The sequence below is a fragment of the Littorina saxatilis genome, linkage group LG13, assembly GCF_037325665.1.
Source record: "Littorina saxatilis isolate snail1 linkage group LG13, US_GU_Lsax_2.0, whole genome shotgun sequence".
Taxonomy (NCBI): Eukaryota; Metazoa; Mollusca; class Gastropoda; order Littorinimorpha; family Littorinidae; genus Littorina; species Littorina saxatilis.
The window spans coordinates 41,560,224-41,583,016 of NC_090257.1; the positions used below are offsets into that span (position 1 = coordinate 41,560,224).

At 45.6% G+C, this 22,793-nt stretch overlaps 1 protein-coding gene across 1 annotated transcript in view; it reads left to right on the forward strand.

Moving 5' to 3' along the window:
• LOC138945764 (dynein axonemal heavy chain 2-like) overlaps positions 1 to 22,793 on the forward strand; it is a 218,479-nt gene that overhangs the window by 130,334 nt on the left and 65,352 nt on the right. The window contains exons 46-55 of the mRNA XM_070317273.1: positions 3,309 to 3,556; positions 6,329 to 6,527; positions 7,986 to 8,210; positions 9,448 to 9,552; positions 11,017 to 11,205; positions 12,070 to 12,155; positions 12,569 to 12,699; positions 16,684 to 16,833; positions 17,764 to 17,931; positions 22,563 to 22,723. Coding sequence (XP_070173374.1) covers positions 3,309 to 3,556; positions 6,329 to 6,527; positions 7,986 to 8,210; positions 9,448 to 9,552; positions 11,017 to 11,205; positions 12,070 to 12,155; positions 12,569 to 12,699; positions 16,684 to 16,833; positions 17,764 to 17,931; positions 22,563 to 22,723 — 1,662 coding nt within the window. The remainder of the gene's footprint in view (positions 1 to 3,308; positions 3,557 to 6,328; positions 6,528 to 7,985; positions 8,211 to 9,447; positions 9,553 to 11,016; positions 11,206 to 12,069; positions 12,156 to 12,568; positions 12,700 to 16,683; positions 16,834 to 17,763; positions 17,932 to 22,562; positions 22,724 to 22,793) is intronic.

Sequence of the window (22,793 nt, forward strand, 5' to 3'; positions counted from 1 at the left end):
TTCAAGAACTATAAATGCATACATGAATCGTCTAAAACATGATCAGGTATAAGAAAACATGATCAGGTATAAGAAAACAAACACGTACAGATACTCCGATTCACTCAATCACTCGTACTACCACGTGAATGTCACACACACACACACACACTGACACACGCACGCACGCGCGTACGCACGCATGTACGTACACATACATGCACACACGCACAAACACACATCTACAGACATACGCACGCACATTTTACACATACACACAAACACGCACATTTTACACACATACGGCACACACATAGACCTAAGAAATACAAAAATAAAAACCAGCTGCATTCTAAGATTCGACCGGAGAATCTAGATCTCTGATTCAACTGATTCAGTTAGATCTGTAGTTGTTAGTCTTGCAGGAAAATCAATGGCGATTCTGACATCGATGTTGCGCGTAGTAGTCTACCGGCGTAAACGCATTATAAATGAAAGCACACAAATCAAGGACTCTTGTTGGAAAATACCATTGTTTTTGATTCCGATCCTTATTTTGTAGTCGAAATGTTTTGTGTGTGCAGAAATACAAATTTAGATCGATTGCAAGCGTTTTAGATTTCATTGTCAGTGTACGTGTGTCACTGTGTCGGAACTGTGCCTCTCGAAACATTCAGTTAGCGTTAGACCTATGCTTTTGCTTTATTTTTATGATGACTCCTTAATTCCTGAACCGAATCATTAAGCAGAGCCTCTTTGTAAACCGCCATAAAACAAAGTACCGTAATGTGCAATGCTGAAAGCGTAAATCTGACTTTTGAGAGGTTCCCTGAAATGCGTCAACTCGGCTAAGATTTAATATCTACGAATGACGAACACAGTACGTGAACAGAGCAAACAAATTGCTTGAAACTGTTTTGTTGCATTAGGAAGCCTTGTTTGCAGCCACTTAAAAGTCTTATACGACAAGAATGTATTGCATAATTGATAAAAAGAACTTACCAGAGAACTTTCGTCAAGCCAGCGGCTGCTCACCGCTAGGAATTCTGGGTGGTTGAGCACTTTGAAAACTTCCGGTTTACATTATGTTCCAAATAAGGATATCCTACTACGATTATGTTCCAAATAAGGATATCCTACTACGATGGAATACATCAATGAATTTTCAAACGGCTACACTTGCTCCGTCCTTTCTGATCGGAGGGGGGTGTTTTTTTGAAAGTGTTAGTGAATGGATTAAACATTTTAGCGGTCGAATCTCAATTTCTGTGAGAAAATGTAGACGAGGACCTTTAAAATTGAATGGTATCCATTCTTAACTTGATCATATGGCGATAACTTCTTCTTGAGGAGCCAAATTCACTATTATAAACAAAGTGGTCTGTTACTCTTATCGGGGCCTGGAATCTTTCCGCGGCATGCGTCTTGGACAACCCGATAGCGGCAAGCCCCCACCCCCCCACCGACCGGACCGTCGGCGCGCTGTGTCTGTTACACTAGGCCTTGGCAGAAACAAGATGGGTTAAAATCTAACAGGCCCCTGATCTTAAAACTTTTTTTTAATTGAAATAAAATCGAATTCATTAATATTATGTTGTCTGTGCGCTCGTCTTTACTCATACACTCACCGTGAGGTTTCGTACCAGTGTAACATCCCCCCCCCCCCCCCCAGCTTAAAACTCTTTGTTTGGCGACTTACTACTGCAGAACTTAGAACTTAACCCTCTAGAACCTGCTCATGCTAGCAGCGTTTCTAAACTTGTTTTTTGTGATGTTTGGTAATTCATTATCTCCAGGCAAATATATGCACTTTTATACAGCCGCGAAGTGTGTTACGAAGTGGTGTGTGTTGCGTGTGCCTATGCACACTAGCTTGGCTGAGGAGGGTGGAAAGCCATGCAGCTCAGAATCAGATAACGATCAAAGTCACTGTGAAACCTGCGATGAGACCCTCTTTAAAACACATCTCCATAATCCCGTAACTACAATATTCCTACAAAACGCAAAAGGGTTACTGGGTTGGTTGTTTCCAGAAGTTAATTTTAACCTCAAAGAGCAACAGTTTGCTAATCATTGTACGCATCACGTTGGTCTGCAATTTAGACTGCTTTGTGATCTTCGCAGGTTTCACTATCTCCTTTGGAATTGGGTCTGAATGAAGTTGGCGGCAACGAGTGAATTTGTTTGCCTCAAAGCGAATGTCCGATACCGGTCGTTGTCGTAAAGAAATAGTCTCAGTAAATTTGCAAAAAATACACTATCCTCGTTTTCTAAGCCATTTTTCTCAAAGGTTTGGTAAACGGAGGCTTTTTTGTTTTCAAACGCTTATGATTCCGTCAGAAACATCGAACACGCTTTAAATGTTGCAACAACAACATCATAATCCAAACGCAGGTAAAATACTCTCTAACTATACTGTTTTTGTGTTTGTAGTGCTGTAGTACAAGTTCCTTCAGTTTTACACTACATTTTTAGCTTGAAGGGATTGTAGTATGTTATATTTTGCAATATGAATAATTGTACATATCAATATAATGAAAAAACAAGGAAATCGAGTCCAAACTTTTAGGTTTCCAACCTGGCAACTGAATAACAAGATGGCGTACATTTTGTCGTCTGCTTCCCCCTACCCTTCATAAATGTAGAAAAAGTCCCCGAGTTTCCCCCTTCTTCTTGCCTTGGCTGCAATGTTTACGCGGCTGGGATTTATCACCGCGCGGCTCGCTGACAAGATAAAATAAACAAGCTCCCCCACTGGAATTGGGAACTAGTGGCCATATGTTTTGTTTATTGAAATTGGTTTAATTTAAACATGTGTAATGTTAAACTTGTGGGGTCCTGATTTGGCCTATATGGTCCGCTAGACCCAAAAAGCAACAACAATCAAATCAAATAAAGTCTTAACTTGAGATAGTGATGAGTTCTTTGCTTAAAATTGAATGGTATCCATTCTTAACTTGAGATAGTGAAAGGTTCTTTGCTTAAAATGGAATGGTACTCATGCTTAACTTGAGATAGTGATAGGTTCTTTGCTTAAAATGGATGGTATCCATTCTTAACTTGAGATAGTGATGAATTCTTTGTTTACAATGGAATGATATCCATTCTTTTTTTGAGATAGTGATGGGTTCTTTGCTTAAATAGCATGGAATGGGATCGATTCTTAACTTGAGATAGTGATGAGTTCTTTGCTTAAAATGGATTGGTATTTATGCTTAACTTAAGATAGTGATGGGTTCTTTGCTTAAAATGGAATGGTATCCATTCTTAACTTAAGATAGTGATGAGTTCTTTGCTTGAAATGGAATGGCATCCGTTCTTGCTCTCAGGTGGACTCAGCGGAGACAGAAACGTTTGTTCTAATGGTGGAGCTGTGGTTCATCTTCTGCATGGTCTGGTCCATCTGCTGCTCAGTGGACGAAGATGGCCGCAAAAGGATGGACAACCTCATCCGCGAGATGGAGGGGGGGACCATCCCCAACAAGGACAGCATCTACGAGTACTACGTGGATCCCAAGAACAGGAGCTGGGTTCACTGGGAGGAAAAGCTGAAGGGTGGATGGAAGTACAATCCCTCGTAAGTTTCACCCCTTTGTGAGAGTCGCTGTTGGCTGTTTCTGTCAGACCAAAGTACAGTAAAAGGGTCTCTACCTTGTAGGTAGCCTGTTAACTGTTACTAGTCTAATTTTGTCACGATGATAGTCAAAGGGACTCTTTTCATTGGAGGTGTCCTCTCATCAGTGAAAAAAGTTTGTAGATATGGACTGGCATCACTGCCTGTCTGTCTGACGTCGGTTTCAGCACTGGCTGGGATCATAGAGGCCAATGCTAGCGATGGTGACGGGAGACTTTGCTCGGACAAATCTGAAACATACCCATTGTTCTAATGGGCTCATTTATTTATCCACCACTTTGCAACGACACCAAGAAAATGAAGCTTAGTCTTGCTGCAGCTTTCTTTGCAACAGTTCACAAGGTGTGAAAGGTATATTCATGGCTAGTAAACCATGATTAAAGGCACAGTACGCCTCCCGTAAACCATAACAGATACTGTCAGGCTTTTACACACAGTACAAACACCCTTTCGTTTAAACACTCACCGCTTGAGAACATCCCAGGTGCCCTACGTAAAGAGCGAGCAATTTTCAAAGAATTAATTTTGCGGATTGTCTGATAACAAAATCGGACGGTGCGTTCTGGCGCTTGACCTAACTTTTAAAATCTAAATAATAAATTGACAGCTTGTTACACAAACATTCTTAAATCATAAAAGAATTCTTTTTTCATCAAGACAAGATCAGTACAATTCGAAGTTTTGAAAGTTTGAAAAAAGAAAAGCCCGAAAGCAGGGTCACGCAAGGTCGTGGTTCTCGTAGCAGACGACGGTTATGCCTATCGCCAGTTCGTCTGATCAGTCAAAAGCCATCGCTAGAGTTCGTGTGAATTGCAGCCGTTTGTTGCGTTTAGATTCAGAGGTACATAATAACGTGCTATTGCAGATAAGCTTACAGCAAGCCGCATTGAAATCACAAACTGACGACTACATTGTGAAAAAAAAAGGAAACTGGATCACACGGGTTCACGATGGCTCAGGGGTAAGATAAACCACACAAAAATAAATTCTTTGATAATTGCTCGCTCTTTACGGAGGGCACCTACGATGTTCTCAAGCGGTGAGTGTTTAAATGAAAGGGTGTTTGTAATGTGTGTAATAGCCTGACAGTATCTGTGATGGTTTACGGGAGGCTTACTGTGCCTTTAAAGGGCAACTATTCTCAGCTGATGTTTAAACCATGCATGTCTTGTTACACGTAAGGGGAAGCAAAACCGCACCCCCCGCGGGTTAGGGGGAAGAATTTACCCGATGCTCCCCAGCATGTCGTAAGAGGCGACTAACGGATTCTGTTTCTCTTTTTACCCTTGTTAAGTGTTTCTTGTATAGAATATAGTCAATTTTTTTAAAGATTTTAGTCAAGCAGTATGTAAGAAATGTTAAGTCCTTTGTACTGGAAGCTTGCATTCTCCCAGTAAGGTAATATATTGTACTACGTTGCAAGCCCCTGGAGCAAATTTTTGATTAGCGCTTTTGTGAACAAGAAACAATTGACAAGTGGCTCTATCCCATCTCCCCCCTTTCCCCGTCGCGATATAACCTTGAATGGTTGAAAACGACGTTAAACACCAAATAAAGAAAAAAGAAAGCAAAACCGCGAGAAGGTTGGGCCTCAACGATGAACCAATCATTTATCACACGTTTACCAGTGATGGCGCTAATATTTGTTCACAAACTTTTATGATGAAAACCATCCAGAAAAAAAGGTAGGCTGGTCATTGGAACCAGTAAGAGTCCAACTCAGAGTACTGCTTTTGTTGTTTTACCAGCGAAAAAAACACCGGTAGTTCTAAAAATCGACCGGTAGGTAATACCGGCAGCCAATTATTTTCTGGTATTTTCTCATTTCAACCAGTAAAATACCGGTAATTACCGGTTAACGCCAATACTGGTTTACTTATATTTTTGGACATCTACACAGACTTGAAGAGACACACCATGGGGGGCCCGGTAGCTCAGTGGGTAGAGCCCGGTAGCTCAGTGGGTAGAGCCCGGTAGCTCAGTTGGTAGAGCCCGGTAGCTCAGTTGGTAGAGCCCGGTAGCTCAGTTGGTAGAGCACTGGACTTGTGATCCTAGGCTCGCAGGTTGGAATCCGGACCGTGACGGACACGGGTCAACTTTATGTGCAGACTCAGAGACGGTATCCATGTTCCACCCCCGTGTCACCACTGTGGCACGTAAAAGACCTCGGTCTTTCTGCATAAGTGCAGGTGGCTTTCTTTTCTTTACTTGGTGTTTAACGTCGTTTTCAACCACGAAGGTTATATCGCGACGGGGAAAGGGGGGAGATGGGATAGAGCCACTTGTCAATTGTTTCTTGTTCACAAAAGCACTAATCAAAAATTTGCTCCAGGGGCTTGCAACGTAGTACAATGTATTACCTTACTGGGAGAATGCAAGTTTCCAGTACAAAGGACTTAACATTTCTTACATACTGCTTGACTAAAATCTTTACAAAAATTGACTATATTCTATACAAGAAACACTTAACAAGGGTAAAAAGAGAAACAGAATCCGTTAGTCGCCTCTTACGACATGCTGGGAAGCATCGGGTAAATTCTTCCCCCAAACCCGCGGGGGGTATGCAGGTGGCTGATAACACCTAAACGCGCATAAACCTGAGTAGCGCGACTCTGTTGCTGCTAGCTTTACACTAGGAGTAAGCGACCCGAATTTCCCAGCGATGGGACAATGAAGTTATGAAAATGAAAGAAAGAAATGGTGTATGTGTTCCAGGCTGCCGTTCTACCGTCAGATCGTCCCGACAGTGGACACTGTCCGCTACCAGTTCCTGATGAACTGTTTGATTGACAGCCGCACCCCCATCCTGCTCGTGGGCCCAGTGGGCACCGGCAAGACCTCCGTGGCAGAGAACTCTGTCGGTCGCCTTGATCCCAAGCAGTTCAGCGTCCTCAGCGTCAACATGTCTGCCAGGGTTAGTGTCGACTTTTCACATGCACATAGACATGGACATAGAACACTTTAAATTTTAAAAAAATCTCATATGATAAATTAATTTGTGGTGTATACATATATCACAACATCAAAGAACAAACGGCATAACTAGTAACAACATAAAACTAAAAAAATCAGTGTGCACGCACAACTTAAAAACATATCATTATCATCTCTCTCTCTCTCTCTCTCTCTCTCTCTCTCTCTTTTAAACAGATCTGTGCCGCCACAATTTTCCGAAGTTAATCTGACCGATAATACCATAATTTTTGTGATGGGCTGAGAGAACTTCGTGATGTTGGCATTATGTTTACATAAATATTCAAGGGATCATGTGTCTGCCAGGAACTTCCCTATGAAAATCAAGAATATGAACCTGCTGGGCCCTGTACAGTTCCACTGTTGGGGGTCCCGGGACCATCTGGGCCCTGTACAGTTCCACTGTTGGGGGTCCCGGGACCATCTGGGCGCTGTAAAGTTCCACTGCTGGGGGTCCCGGGACCATCTGGGCCCTGTAAAGTGCCACTGTTGGGGGTCCCGGGACCATCTGGGCCCTGTAAAGTGCCACTGCTGGGGGTCCCGGGACCATCTGGGCCCTGTAAAGTGCCACTGCTGGGGGTCCCGGGACCATCTGGGCCCTGTAAAGTGCCACTGTTGGGGGTCCCGGGACCATCTGGGCGCTGTAAAGTGCCACTGTTGGGGGTCCCGGGACCATCTGGGCCCTGTTATGTGCCACAGTTGGGGGTCCCGGGACCATCTGGGCCCTGTAAAGTGCCACTGCCGGGGGTCCCGGGACCATCTGGGCCCTGTAAATTTCCACTGCTGGGGGTCCCGGGACCATCTGGGCCCTGTCAAGTGCCACTGTTGGGGGTCCTGGGACCATCTGGGCCCAGTAAAGTGCCACTGTTGGGGGTCCCGGGACCATCTGGGCCCAGTAAAGTTCCACTGCTGGGGGTCCCGGGACCATCTGGGCCCAGTAAAGTTCCACTGCTGGGGGTCCCGGGACCATCTGGGCCCTGTAGGGTGCCACTGTTGGGGGTCCCGGGACCATCTGGGCCCAGTAAAGTTCCACTGCTGGGGGTCCCGGGACCATCTGGGCCCTGTAAAGTTCCACTGCTGGGGGTCCCGGGACCATCTGGGCCCTGTAAAGTTACACTGCTGGGGGTCCCGGGACCATCTGGGCCCTGTAAAGTTCCACTGTTGGGGGTCCCGGGACCATCTGTGCCCTGTAAAGTTCCACTGTTGGGGGTCCCGGGACCATCTGGGCCCTGTAAAGTGCCACTGCTGGGGATCCCGGGACCATCTGGGCCCTGTAAAGTTCCACTGTTGGGGATCCCGGGACCATCTGGGAGGAGCGTCTGTCGGGAGCCCTGGGTATGTGTATTTAAGACTGTGGACACGACTTTCTTACAAGCCCTACTCTCCCTCCATTCCCCAGACCTCGTCCAACAATGTACAAGAAATCATCGAGAGTCGTGTGGAGAAGCGTACTAAGGGATCGTTCGTTCCCGTCGGCGGCAAGAAACTCATCACCTTCATGGACGACTTCAACATGCCCGCCAAGGACGCGTTCGGATCTCAGCCTCCGCTGGAGCTCATTAGACTGTGGATTGACTACGGCTTCTGGTACAACCGCAAGAACCAAAGCACCGCAAAGATCTTGGTAAGGCCTCAGATTATTTTGGGCGAAGTCTAAGTCACAAAGCTTGCTGCACCCAGAACGGTAAACAGACTTCGCGAAGTCTTCGCATGGCCAACTTCAGGCTCAAGTAAACAAAGCCTTAACACTTTTGAGAAGATCGTCGAAACAGATAGCTGTGCAGCATTAAGAAAGTACGAGAGGCATCTTCGCCCAGACAAATTGGTGTGAAAACGGGATGTGTCGTTATAGGGAGTGGTCGCTATGAGAGGTTTTATTGTACCTTCCTTCCCGTATGAACGATAATGACAACCACCTCAAATCTGTCCTGTGTTGACATGCATGGAGATCTTCAATCCACTTGGACTAATAGTAACACCAACAGCTTTGCTGCTTCCTGTGCAGAACTGAAATTAGTTGCTGAATTGATTTCACAGATCGGCACAGGTTAGGAAATGAAATCAGCACGATAATCTCGCTCCGCACAGAACGGAAACAGGCTGTAGACTTTGGATACGTCTCTAAGTGAAAGGTGTAATATACGCGTTGTTGGTCATCCACAGATTCACATTCGTATATCAAAGACAAGACCGTTCGGTTTCATGTCTGCCGTTTATTCCATATCAGGATACAACTGCCGCCTTACCGCACTACATCAATCTCTCACGTCATCCACCCGTCTTATAAGGCTAAACTATCAAATCGTCTTATAAGACTAATCTAGTACAAAGTCATGAACACGACATCAGGATGCAGGTATAATAGGTGAGAGTCCGGTAGGGATTTATGGTGATGAACAAGATGGTCTGGGTGGGATTTATGGTGATGAACAAGATGGTCTGGGTGGGATTTATGGTGATGAACAAGATGGTCTGGGTGGGATTTATGGTGATGAACAAGATGGTCTGGGTGGGAGGTAAGGTACCTAGTCCTATGTGAAAACCTAGCCAGATCTGAGATGGTGAGCTGAACTGTTTTCACGGGAAGGGGTGTGCTTTTATGAGAGATGCTACGGTTTTCTTGTAGAAGGTAATAGTATGTAAACAAAAGTGGACACTTTATAGGTAAAGTACCTATAAACATTAAAAACATTTATAAAAAAAAAAGGTAATGGTAGGCTCTGGATCTCTGTTGTAAGCCAGCTAGCTTACCTCTCAGTTACATTTATCCCAATACTATTATTCTATTATCCATGCTTGTGCTGTTGAAATCGGGTACGTTTGAGATACTGGTATTGGTAAAGATGTTTGTCTCTCCTCAGGACATGTTCCTGATAGCGGCCATGGGTCCCCCTGGTGGCGGTCGCATGGTCATCTCACGCCGTCTGCAGAGTCGTTTCAACCTCATTAACATGACCTTCCCACAGGTAACCAGCGGCACTCACTGCTCAAGCCTTGATTGTCATTCCAAACCCTCTCTGTCTGTCTGTCTGTCTGTCTGTCTCTTTCTTTCTTTTTTTTCTCTCTCCCTCTCCCTCTTTCTCTATCCCTCTCTTTCTTTCTCTTTCTCTTTCTCTCTATTTCACAAAGTGCTGAATTATAAATCCGCCACTGCTCTTATCTCGGTCTCTCTTTTTTCTCTCTTTCTTTCTCTTTTTCTCTCTCTCTCTTTCTCTCTCTCTCTTATATGCAGTGGCTATATATTGATGACTGTGTATATTGCCTATTCTAATTTGGTTGTCAAAACTTGTGCATCTTCCCCCCCCCCCCCCTCCTTTTGTGGTCTTTTTGATACTTTTTTTTCTTTTGTGACATTTGCAGAAGGCCTGGACAGGATCATTTTAATTCCTACGCTCTCGGACACTGCTCGTGTAATCAGTTGCGTTGATCACTCTATTCGAACTACCTTGGGGTGAAAGCCATTCAAACAGCAGTGAGTTTTGGCTTAACATAATAGCCCTTCAAAAACTGCTGTGCGAACGGAGAGGTTCGCAGGAGCATTCCAGAAGACAGTAGCAGCCAGACCCTGTCACAAACAGCTCTCTATGTCTGACAGGTGTGAGCTGCCTCCTGACACACAGGAAACGTAGCGCTACTATAGATAGCTCACGCTCAAGATTGGGAGAGAACTCTGTCAGTGCAGAGCAACTGCTGTAAAAGGGGGAATACTGCGTCACCCTGTCACACCCGCAAGCTGTGTTTGAGGAGTCTCAGATCAAGCCGATGTTTAGGTCGATGATCCACCAATAGGATAGGATCATTGAGTTCACACTGATAAACCATGCCCGCAAGCTGTGTTTGAGGAGTCTCAGATCAAGCCGATGTTTAGGTCGATGATCCACCAGTAGGATAGGATCATTGAGTCCTCACACTGATAAACCATGCCCGCAAGCTGTGATTCAGGAGTCTCAGATCAAGCGGATGTTTAGGTCGATGATCCACCAGTAGGATAGGATCATTGAGTTCACACTGATAAACCATGCCCGCACACTGTGTTTCAGGAGTCTCAGATCAAGCGGATGTTTAGGTCGATGATCCACCAGTAGGATAGGATCATTGAGTTCACACTGATAAACCATGCCCGCAAGCTGTGTTTCAGGAGTCTCAGATCAAGCAGATGTTTAGGTCGATGATCCACCAGTAGGATAGGATCATTGAGTTCACACTGATAAACCATGCCCGCACGCTGTGTTTCAGGAGTCTCAGATCAAGCGGATCTTTGGGTCGATGATCCACCAGTAGGATAGGATCATTGAGTTCACACTGATAAACCATGCCCGCAAGCTGTGTTTCAGGAGTCTCAGATCAAGCAGATGTTTAGGTCGATGATCCACCAGTAGGATAGGATCATTGAGTCCTCACACTGATAAACCCCGCACGCTGTGTTTCAGGAGTCTCAGATCAAGCGGATCTTTGGGTCGATGATCCACCAGAAGCTGGTTGAGTTTGACGAGGAGGTGAAGACCATCGCTGATGTACTGACGCAGGCCACTATCGAGATGTACGACATCATCGTGCAGAAGTTCCTCCCCACCCCTGCCAAGATACACTACCTCTTCAACCTCAGGGACATCTCCAGGGTGAGGGCAGCGTGAAATACTAAGAATGTTAATAATATTGTCCTGTTGTAGACTGTTTTGGGACATAACTCTGTCGAGGTTTGTATGAGATTTTGATTAGTTCTTTGAATGTGAGGCATATTGACTGTTATATCTTCTCAGCGGCACTGATGCAGTGAATGCACGCCGAAAGTGTCACAGAGAATGTTGAGCTCTGATGTGCATGCTTTAGACTGAAAGGAAAAATCATAGTAGGCCTATTAAGCAGACACCGCCAATCAGGCTTAATTTGCTCCAACTTCAAGGAAAGCAATTATAACTCCTCCCAACCCCATAAACACTCCGACAGCGTTATTTCCAAACGTTGTCTATTCCATGATGTAGTTTTTATTAACAGATTTCTGTCTTTTAGTCTGCTTAATGAAGAAGGTATTTCTAGTGTGAAGGACTACGGGTGACGTCGTTGCATGTTAGTTCTTCCTGTTGGAGGGCGTTCATCTGACACGACTTACAAAACCCAGGCCGACGATGTTGTAATTCTGATTGTGGATTTAGGTCTACGACTTCTTGTTACATTCTTGTAACCCTATTTGGACTACATTGCCTCAAATCTGAAAACAAAACACGTGCTCATATGCGGTCAACACACGTGCCGGAAACCGGTAAGCAACAGTTACAGCCTTGGCTTTGAATACTTGGATCGGGTAGAATATTGTCGATAGTAACGAGATTTTGGACCGGAGCAAAGTAACCGTAACATTCCAGTATTAGGCACAGAGTGACTCATTTCACTACCGGTATCCGCCCAGAAAGAGTTAAGCCAGTTGTGTACTCCACATGATCTCAGTGTCTTGGAGCCCCGAATGCCAGCACGTGTGTGTGCAGGTGTTCCAAGGGTTACTGAGGGCGGAGAAGAACCGACATGAGACCAAAGAAGCTTTGACAAGGCTCTGGACGCACGAGTGTTTCAGGTAGGTGGGGCATTCTCTACTTCCTATTACCTAGTCTCTACTTCCTATTACCTATAGTCTCTACTTCCTATTACCTGTTCTCTACTTCCTATTACTTAGTCAGCTGACTGTGTTTGGTGTGAAAGAGACTAAGTGATGGGTGACTGTTGTGTAGAGTGTTCTCTGACCGCCTCAACACCGAGAAGTCTATTAGTGTTTGGTGCGTTGTGAAAGAGACTAAGTGATGGGTGACTGTTGTGTAGAGTGTTCTCTGACCGCCTCAACACCGAGAAGTCTATTTGTGTTTGGTGCGTTGTGAAAGAGACTAAGTGATGGGTGACTGTCGTGTAGAGTGTTCTCTGACCGCCTCAACACCGAGAAGTCTATTAGTGTTTGGTGTGAAAGAGACTAAGTGATGGGTGACTGTTGTGTAGAGTGTTCTCTGACCGCCTCAACACCGAGAAGGACAAGGACATGTTCATGAACGTCGTGGGGGAGAAGCTTGGCTCTCTCTTTAACCAGACACTCAACAACATCTGCCACAACAAACAGCCCCCGATTTTTGGTCTGTCGCTACTCCTTTGCGTTATGCATGCCGGTTGCCACTATTTACTTTGAATGACCACCCCAAAAAAAGAAATATGGAAGCAGTCTGTTTCAATGTTCTGGGTTATTGCATCAAATTGGATAGTAGCACTGTTTTGACGCATGTTGGAAAGAAGGTTGAAGAAACCACCATCTTTTTACATTTAGTCAAGTTTTGACTAAATGTTTTAACATAGAGGGGGAATCGAGACGAGGGTCGTGGTGTGTGTGTGTGTGTGTGTGTGTGTGTGTGTGTGTGTGTGTCTGTGTGTATGTCTGTGTGTGTGTGTGTCTGTGTGTGTGTCTGTGTGTCTGTCTGTCTGTCAGACTAAAGTACTGGACCGACCTTTTTGAAATTTGACATGAGAGTTCCTGGGAATGATATCCCCGGACGTTTTTTTCTTTTTTTCGATAAATACCTTTGATGACGTCATATCCGGCTTTTTGTAAAAGTTGAGGCGGCACTGTCACACCCTCATTTTTCAATCAAATTGATTGAAATTATGGCAAAGGAATAATCCACGAAGGGTGGACTTTGGTATTGCATTTCAGCTTGGTAGCTTAAAAACTAATGAATGGGTTTGGTCATTAAAAATCGGAAACTTGTAATTAAAGTTATTTTTTTATTAAACGATCCAAAAATAATTTCATCTTATTCTTCGTCATTTTCTGATTCCAAAAACATATACATATGTTATATTTGGATTACAAACAAGCTCTGAAAATTGAAAATATGAAAATTATGATTAAAATTAATTTTCCGAAATCGATTTAAAAACAATTTCATCTTATTCCTTGTCGGTCCTTGATTCCAAAAACATATAGATATGATATGTTTGGATTAAAAACAAACTCAGTAAGCTAAAAAGAATAGACATACAGAAAAGCGTGTTATCCTGCTCAGCGCGACCACTACCGCACTATTCTGCATGGCTTGTTGATTTCACTGCCTTTGCGACGAGCGGTGGACTGACGAAACTACGAGTATGTGGTCTTGGTGAAAAAAGCAGTGCGTTCAGTTTCATTCTGTGAGTTCGACAGCTTGCGACTTGTTTGTTGTTGCTGATGTTCATAGTTATGCATGTTTATTCCCAGCGTTTGATTCACTGTAAATGAACAGACACGCTCAGTTTTAATGTTTCGGGGTCTCTGAGTGTTTCTGTACATTGCTGTTCAAATGCATGGTTTTAATTAAGAGTAATTGACGCATGTGTGCAATGGACGATGTTTGGAAATAACTCTGTCGGGTTTGTATGGGCTGTGCGTCTGGTGTGTATGTGTTGTGGGAGAGTGAATACCCTTGCTTTTAGTGATACAAACAAACCACACGTGCTCCTTATCCACGTGTTTCCGACGCATTCCTCGCTAGTGACTGGCCTGTGGATGTGTCTTATTAAAAGCAAGGGTAGTCACTCTTTCACCTCTCACACAAACCCTACAGAGTTATTTCCGGAATTCATCTATTGCTGTCTTTGGTGGGATTTGTGCGGGACATCTTTAGCTGCAAATTGAATTGTCTAGTTCATAATCATTACATGTTTACGAGACAGTTGATAGCATTTCATCCTCCTCCAACGTGTTGCCTTTTTACTTTTTTGACCATCTGTCATCTGACTAAGCTGCTAATTCTGGCAGATTTATAGGCTCAGTTAGAAGCTTCTTACAAACAAATACAATAACAGTAGCTCCCTATGCACTAACTACGATGAGACCAACCTTTGTAAGACCCTTGCAGTGAGGCCGTAAGAAAAAAGGATTCTTAAGATGGTGGAGGGTGGGGGTGGTTGGTTGGGGGGGGGGGGGGGGTGTCAAGCTTGGGATTCAGTATTCAAATAGGGGTTCCACTTCCCACCTCTGCGGCCACTTGCTTCCCAAAAACAGTACCCTAAAATGGTGATGAGTGTCAGTGTATAACATAATCATTGCGAGAGGATTCAACTGCTCATTCCTACTGACATCCCCTCCCCCCAAACTTACCCCCCTAACTTGTTGACTAAAGGGAGTATATCGGGTGTTGCATTCTTGTTTTGAACAAGAAGAACAACATAAGCGAACATTTTATTGTGTGTTAAAAAAAAGATATTTTTGCCCTTAGACCTGCAGCCTTACAAATACAAATAATCATCAAACCGAAACTGATAAAGACGATGGCTGATTGTGGGGGTTGTTCAAGTGACTACATGAACGAGACTGATAAAGACGATGGCTGATTGAGGGGGTTGTTCAAGTGACTACATGAACGAGACTGATAAAGACGATGGCTGATTGTGGGGGTTGTTCAAGTGACTACATGAACGAGACTGATAAAGACGATGGCTGATTGTGGGGGTTGTTCAAGTGACTACATGAACGAGACTGATAAAGACGATGGCTGATTGAGGGGGTTGTTCAAGTGACTACATGAACGAGACTGATAAAGACGATGGCTGATTGTGGGGGTTGTTCAAGTGACTACATGAACGAGACTGATAAAGACGATGGCTGATTGTGGGGGTTGTTCAAGTGACTACATGAACGAGACTGATAAAGACGATGGCTGATTGTGGGGGTTGTTATGGTGACTACATGAACAGAACTGATTTTTTGTCTCACGAAGTGTAGCCTATGCGATGCTAACTTGTCTGTCTGTGCGTGCGTATGTATGTATGTATGTCTGTGGTAGAAACTTTAACATTTGAAGACGTCATATTACATTGACGTCACATTATGACGTACGAGGGTTAGACGTCACGCGATGGAATTACTGAAAGTCTCGGTGATTGTTATTTTGAGCGGGCCGAGACTATTTGGCAGTCGTGTCCATGTAAGTAGGCTACATGCAGACAGACAGATCTAGATCTAGTGTCTCGCTTTCTTGCACAGTTTCACCTATGCTCTTTCTGTGTGTGTGTGTGTGTGTGTGTGTGTGTGTGTGTGTGTGTGTGCGTGCGTGCGTGTGTGTGTGTGTGTGTGTGTGTGTGTGTGTGTGTGTGTGTGTGTACTGTGTGTGTGTGTGTGACGGAGTGATTGAGTTTGTGTTACTGTTTGTCGATTTCTTACGTGAGCCTTGAAGGCTTCGCCTCTTGTTGTTTGTTTGTTTGCTTAACGCCCAGCCGACCACGAAGGGCCCTATCAGGGCGGTGCTGCTTTGACATATAACGTGCGCCACACACAAGACAGAAGTCGCAGCACAGGCTTCATGTCTCAACCAGTCACATTATTCTGACACCGGACCAACCAGTCCTAGCACTAGCCCCATAATGCCAGACGCCAGGCGGAGCAGCCACTAGATTGCCAATTTTAAAGTCTTAGGTATGACCCGGCCGGATTTCCAACCCACGACCTCCCGATCACGGGGCGGACGCCTTACCACTAGGCCATCCGTGCCGGTAACAGAAGTCATAAAGGTGATGGCTGATTGTGGGGGTTGTTCAGGTGACTACATAGACAGAACTGATAAAGGTGATGGCTGATTGTGGGGGTTGTTCAGGTGACTACATGAACAGAACTGATAAAGACGATGGCTGATTGTGGGGGTTGTTCAGGTGACTACATGAACAGAACTGATAAAGGTGAAGGCTGAGTGTGGGGGTTATTCAGGTGACTACATGAACAGAACTGATAAAGGTGAAGGCTGATTGTGGGGGTTGTTCAGGTGACTACATGAACAGAACTGATAAAGGTGATGGCTGATTGTGGGGGTTGTTCAGGTGACTACATGAACAGAACTGATAAAGGTGATGGCTGATTGTGGGGGTTGTTCAGGTGACTACATGAACAGGACTGATAAAGGTGAAGGCTGATTGTGGGGGTTGTTCAGGTGACTACATGAACAGAACTGATAAAGGTGAAGGCTGATTGTGGGGGTTGTTCAGGTGACTACATGAACAGAACTGATAAAGACGATGGCTGATTGTGGGGGTTGTTCAGGTGACTACATGAACAGAACTGATAAAGGTGATGGCTGATTGTGGGGGTTGTTCAGGTGACTACATGAACAAGGACCTGCTGTACGAGGACATCACGGACGGGGCAGCGCTGAAGCTCGCCATGAAGACCTACCTGAAGGAGTACAACAACTCGCCGGGGGTCGTGCCCATGGACCTCGTTCTCTTCAGGGACGCCATGGAACACGGTAACTCATCCACCGACCTTTCTTTCACCCCATAACTCTGTGAAAATCCTGTATGAGGGTCTGTTTCATATGTGGAACACATTGATTCATATTCCACCACCATTTCTTTCGGCCATAACTCTGTGAAAATCCTTTCTCAGCTTTGTAGGAAATCAGGGATAGTTCCATAACTCTTGGGAAATTCTGTATTGGCGTCTGTGTCATCTTTGGCCTGCAGGCTTCCTTTTTGAGATTTCATACAAACAATAGGATGGATTGTTGACATTCACGGTTCAATGCTTACCAAGTGAGAGTTAAGAGAGACAAGACATTAGACCTCAACACGTCTACTGTGTCGTTCCCAGAAACAGAGGACAATGGGACAGTTGGACCAGGATTCATTGTATATTGTATATAATTCAAAATGTTTTGTCAGAAGACACCCTCAGTGTCAAATCTATCTGGGGTCCGAACAATGCGTCAAATCAAAAAAGTATGCGTCTTTGACGGAATACCGAGGCCTGGGAACAACACTGCATCTATTGCAGCTATGTTCAACACAAGGCCCACGTCTCGTACATGTTTCTTCTTCTTGTTCTTCTTGTTGTTCGCTGTTAGATCGTCAGTCCGGACTGCAGGGCGAAACGTGCTGTCCTCTCACACTGTATTCTTCTTGTTCTTCTTGTCGTTCGCTGTTAGATCGTCAGTCCGGACTGCAGGGCGAAACGTGCTGTCCTCTCCAAGTCCTCTCTGGGGCCGTATAGCTTCTTTTGTAGCGCTGTCTCCGCTGTCTCCTACAAGTTTAACTTATATATTGCTTATATTTATTTCTGCATCTATAGCAACTATGTACAGCACACTAGGGAAGGATACAATCTCATGGCTCGTATAACTTATATGTTGCTTCTATTTATTTCTGCATTTATTGCTTATAACCTGTGCTCGTTTCAGTGTCGAAGATTGTGCGCGTGATCCGTCAGCCCCGCGGAAACATGCTGCTGGTGGGTATAGGAGGCAGCGGTCGCCAGAGTCTCGGTCGTCTGGCATCCTTCATCTGTGAATACAAGACCTTCCAAATAGAGGTTTCCAAGAACTACAAGAAGATGGAATTTAGGGACGGTCAGTTCATCATTATCGTCATCATCATCGTCATCATCATCGTCATCATCATTGTCATCATCATCGTCATCATCATCGTCATCATCATTGTCATCATTGGCGCAATGGCCTAGTGAATAAGACGCCGCGCTCCCAAGCGCAAGGTCGTGGGTTCGAACCCCAGCCGCGCCTGGAGGGTAAAGGGTGGAGATTTGTCAGATCTCCCAGGTCAACTTATGTGCAGACCTGCTTGTGCCTTATCCCCTTTCGTGTATACACGAAAGCACAAAACCAAGTGCGCACGGAAAAGATCCTGTAATCCATTTTAGAGTTCGGTGGGTAATAGAAACACGAAAATACCACGCATGCATCCCCCGAGAGCGGCGTATGGCTGCCTAAATGGCAGGGTAAAAACGGTCATACATGTACAAACCGTCGTCTTTTTTGTTAATTTCTTCTTCTTCTTCTGCGTTCGTGGGCTGAAACTCCCACGTACACTCGTGTTTTTTGCACGAGTGGAATTTTACGTGTATGACCATTTTTTACCCCGCCATTTAGGCAGCCATACGCCGTTTTCGGAGGAAGCATGCTGGGTATTTTCGTGTTTCTATAACCCACCGAACTCTGACATGGATTACAGGATCTTTTTCGTGCGCACTTGGTCTTGTGCTTGCGTGTACACACGGGGGTGTTCGGACACCGAGGAGAGTCTGCACACAAAGTTGACTCTGAGAAATAAATCTCTCGCCGAACGTGGGGACGAACTCACGCTGACAGCGGCCAACTGGATACAAATCCAGCGCTCTACCGACTGAGCTACATCCCCGCCCTTTTGTTAATTGATTCTAAGACTTGAATGATCTTCTTCATCCGCATGCCCCTAGATGGCATTATATAATGAATAGAAGTTTGAATATTGAACATCTACTTGCCAAAATTGTCTGATTTGATTCTTTATGTGCTTTTACAAAAATATCAGCCAACCTATTTCCACTTTGATAGACGATGTTGCGGCCCTATGCTCCACAGGGAGTCTACAGGAATAAGTCAAGTCAAGTCAAGACGATGTTCGGAAATAAGTGTGTCGGGTTTTTATGGGTTGTGAAAGTGTGAATACTCTTGCTTTTAGTGAGTGAGACATTATAGGCCAGTGACCAGCGAGGGGTGTACCTGACTAGTGAGTGAGACATTATAGGCCAGTGACCAGCGAGCGGTGTACCTGACTAGTGAGTGAGACATTATAGGCCAGTGACCAGCGAGGGGTGTACCTGACTAGTGAGTGAGACATTATAGGCCAGTGACCAGCGAGCGGTGTACCTGACTAGTGAGTGAGACATTATAGGCCAGTGACCAGCGAGGGTGTACCTGACTAGTGAGTGAGACATTATAGGCCAGTGACCAGCGAGGGTGTACCTGACTAGTGAGTGAGACATTATAGGCCAGTGACCAGCGAGGGTGTACCTGACTAGTGAGTGAGACATTATAGGCCAGTGACCAGCGAGGGTGTACCTGACTAGTGAGTGAGACATTATAGGCCAGTGACCAGCGAGGGGTGTACCTGACTAGTGAGTGAGACATTATAGGCCAGTGACCAGCGAGGGGTGTACCTGACTAGTGAGTGAGACATTATAGGCCAGTGACCAGCGAGGGTGTACCTGACTAGTGAGTGAGACATTATAGGCCAGTGACCAGCGAGGGGTGTACCTGACTAGTGAGTGAGACATTATAGGCCAGTGACCAGCGAGGGGTGTACCTGACTAGTGAGTGAGACATTATAGGCCAGTGACCAGCGAGGGGTGTACCTGACTAGTGAGTGAGACATTATAGGCCAGTGACCAGCGAGCGGTGTACCTGACTAGTGAGTGAGACATTATAGGCCAGTGACCAGCGAGGGGTGTACCTGACTAGTGAGTGAGACATTATAGGCCAGTGACCAGCGAGGGTGTACCTGACTAGTGAGTGAGACATTATAGGCCAGTGACCAGCGAGGGTGTACCTGACTAGTGAGTGAGACATTATAGGCCAGTGACCAGCGAGGGGTGTACCTGACTAGTGAGTGAGACATTATAGGCCAGTGACCAGCGAGGGTGTACCTGACTAGTGAGTGAGACATTATAGGCCAGTGACCAGCGAGGGGTGTACCTGACTAGTGAGTGAGACATTATAGGCCAGTGACCAGCGAGCGGTGTACCTGACTAGTGAGTGAGACATTATAGGCCAGTGACCAGCGAGGGGTGTACCTGACTAGTGAGTGAGACATTATAGGCCAGTGACCAGCGAGGGTGTACCTGACTAGTGAGTGAGACATTATAGGCCAGTGACCAGCGAGGGGTGTACCTGACTAGTGAGTGAGACATTATAGGCCAGTGACCAGCGAGGGGTGTACCTGACTAGTGAGTGAGACATTATAGGCCAGTGACCAGCGAGGGGTGTACCTGACTAGTGAGTGAGACATTATAGGCCAGTGACCAGCGAGGGTGTACCTGACTAGTGAGTGAGACATTATAGGCCAGTGACCAGCGAGGGGTGTACCAGACTAGTGAGTGAGACAGTATAGGCCAGTGACCAGCGAGGGGTGTACCTGACTAGTGAGTGAGACATTATAGGCCAGTGACCAGCGAGGGGTGTACCAGACTAGTGAGTGAGACAGTATAGGCCAGTGACCAGCGAGGGGTGTACCTGGCTAGTGAGTGAGACATTATAGGCCAGTGACCAGCGAGGGGTGTACCAGACTAGTGAGTGAGACATTATAGGCCAGTGACCAGCGAGGGGTGTACCTGACTAGTGAGTGAGACATTATAGGCCAGTGACCAGCGAGGGGTGTACCTGACTAGTTAGTGAGACATTATAGGCCAGTGACCAGCGAGCGGTGTACCTGACTAGTGAGTGAGACATTATAGGCCAGTGACCAGCGAGCGGTATACCTGACTAGTGAGTGAGACATTATAGGCCAGTGACCAGCGAGCGGTGTACCTGACTAGTGAGTGAGACATTATAGGCCAGTGACCAGCGAGGGGTGTACCTGACTAGTGAGTGAGACATTATAGGCCAGTGACCAGCGAGCGGTGTACCTGACTAGTGAGTGAGACATTATAGGCCAGTGACCAGCGAGCGGTGTACCTGACTAGTGAGTGAGACATTATAGGCCAGTGACCAGCGAGGGGTGTACCAGACTAGCAGCATGTGGAGAAAGCTTGCCACATTTAATTACACATTTAATTACACATTATTCACTCTTTCACAACACATAAAAATCCGAGTTATTTCCAGAATTCGCCTATTCCCTCAACAACGCTCGTCATCAGCCGTCAAAATGAATCTAATTCGCGAGTTAATCGTCCGAGCAGAGATTGTGTGAGAACACGGACAAGAAAGGGAGTGAAATAATACTAATACTAATAAGGGTATTTATGACAAGACATACAAACCATGCAACACAAATATCCCCCATCATGCCAAAGGGGGATAATCAATAAAAACACAAGACTTGTGATCAGTCAAGTTCAGATTTACTAGACTGATAAGACGACATAGTTAACAGTTTGGCATGAAATGGGCACAGATTGGCGGAAGATAAGCATGGTTAGGGGGGTAACTGCTTTATCGTGAAATTCAACCCCTCCAAAAACGGCCCAGGTTAGCTGGCAACAACGGGTTTCAGATCCCCTGCAAACCTTCATTTACACCTCAGTCAGCATGGTTGAGGTTTGGATACCATTACCATGTGCTTACTTTACGGCACCCATGCTGCTGTTTACGGTGCTTTACTACCAGCCCCAGGCTTCAGATATTAGGCAGTAGATGTTCCACCAATCCGTATTCTAGGGGCGTTTAGTTTAAAACAATTTTGGCAAGTTGCTGTTCCATTTTTAATTCAAAGAGTTCATTTTCCCCCATGGTTGAGGTGACGCCATCGAGGGGGGGGGGGGGGGGGCGCGCGGGGAGGCAATCCTCCCTGATGTTAGGGTGGTAGATAATTCTGCCATGCTCGTTTCGAATTCGGCACCTGACCCTTCCATTCAGCCTTCGCGGAGAGTTCTCAGCACCATGCTGACTGCGAGCATACCGTCATGCCACACATGTATGTCCGACCAGAGCGAAGTCACCGCTGGGCAGTAGGCGCTGATAAAGCAAACCAGTTCCTTTAATTCCTGCAACAACTGTTTTTGATCCACAAAGGCGATGTCGTTGGTACCCAAGTGCAGGCCCAGGTTGCACTGTGGGGTGCCTCTGTTGGCACTGAGCGGCTTGGCAAGGAACTGGGGAAACCCTAGATCCGGCTGTTCCGCGAGCCGCAACGGCAGGAGTAGGTCCTGTCGCTTCCTGTTCAGGTGCTGCTGCAGCCTGACGACGAGATTGGACCCCGAGATCATGATTCCTGGAACTCACTTGAGAGAGTGGATTTAAAACATCATCTAACACGCCTGAAATATACACTTAACTACCTCACTACTGCTGAATGTGTATACTGTCCGCCTTGGGGGTGAAAACCGTCCCATGGCGAGGCGAAATGTATTTATATGACGCAAATCCTAACATAGTTCTAAGAGCCTTACAAAAATAAAATTCCACAAATCACTAAACAAATACAAAGTCATGTACATGATGAACACTTGAAAATTAGAAATAAAATGTTGATGTTGTGCCAACAGACCTGAAGAAGCTGTACTTCCAGTGCGGGGTGGAAAACAGACCAACGGTCTTCCTCTTCAACGACATCCAGGTGGTGGAGGAGGCCTTTCTCGAGGACATCAACAACATCCTCAGCAGTGGAGAGATCCCCAGTCTGTACAAGCCCGACGAGTTTGAGGACGTAAGAACATGCAGCCACACTTACTTTAAACAATTGTATTCAACAAGAAGAACAGATAACATTGCCTCAT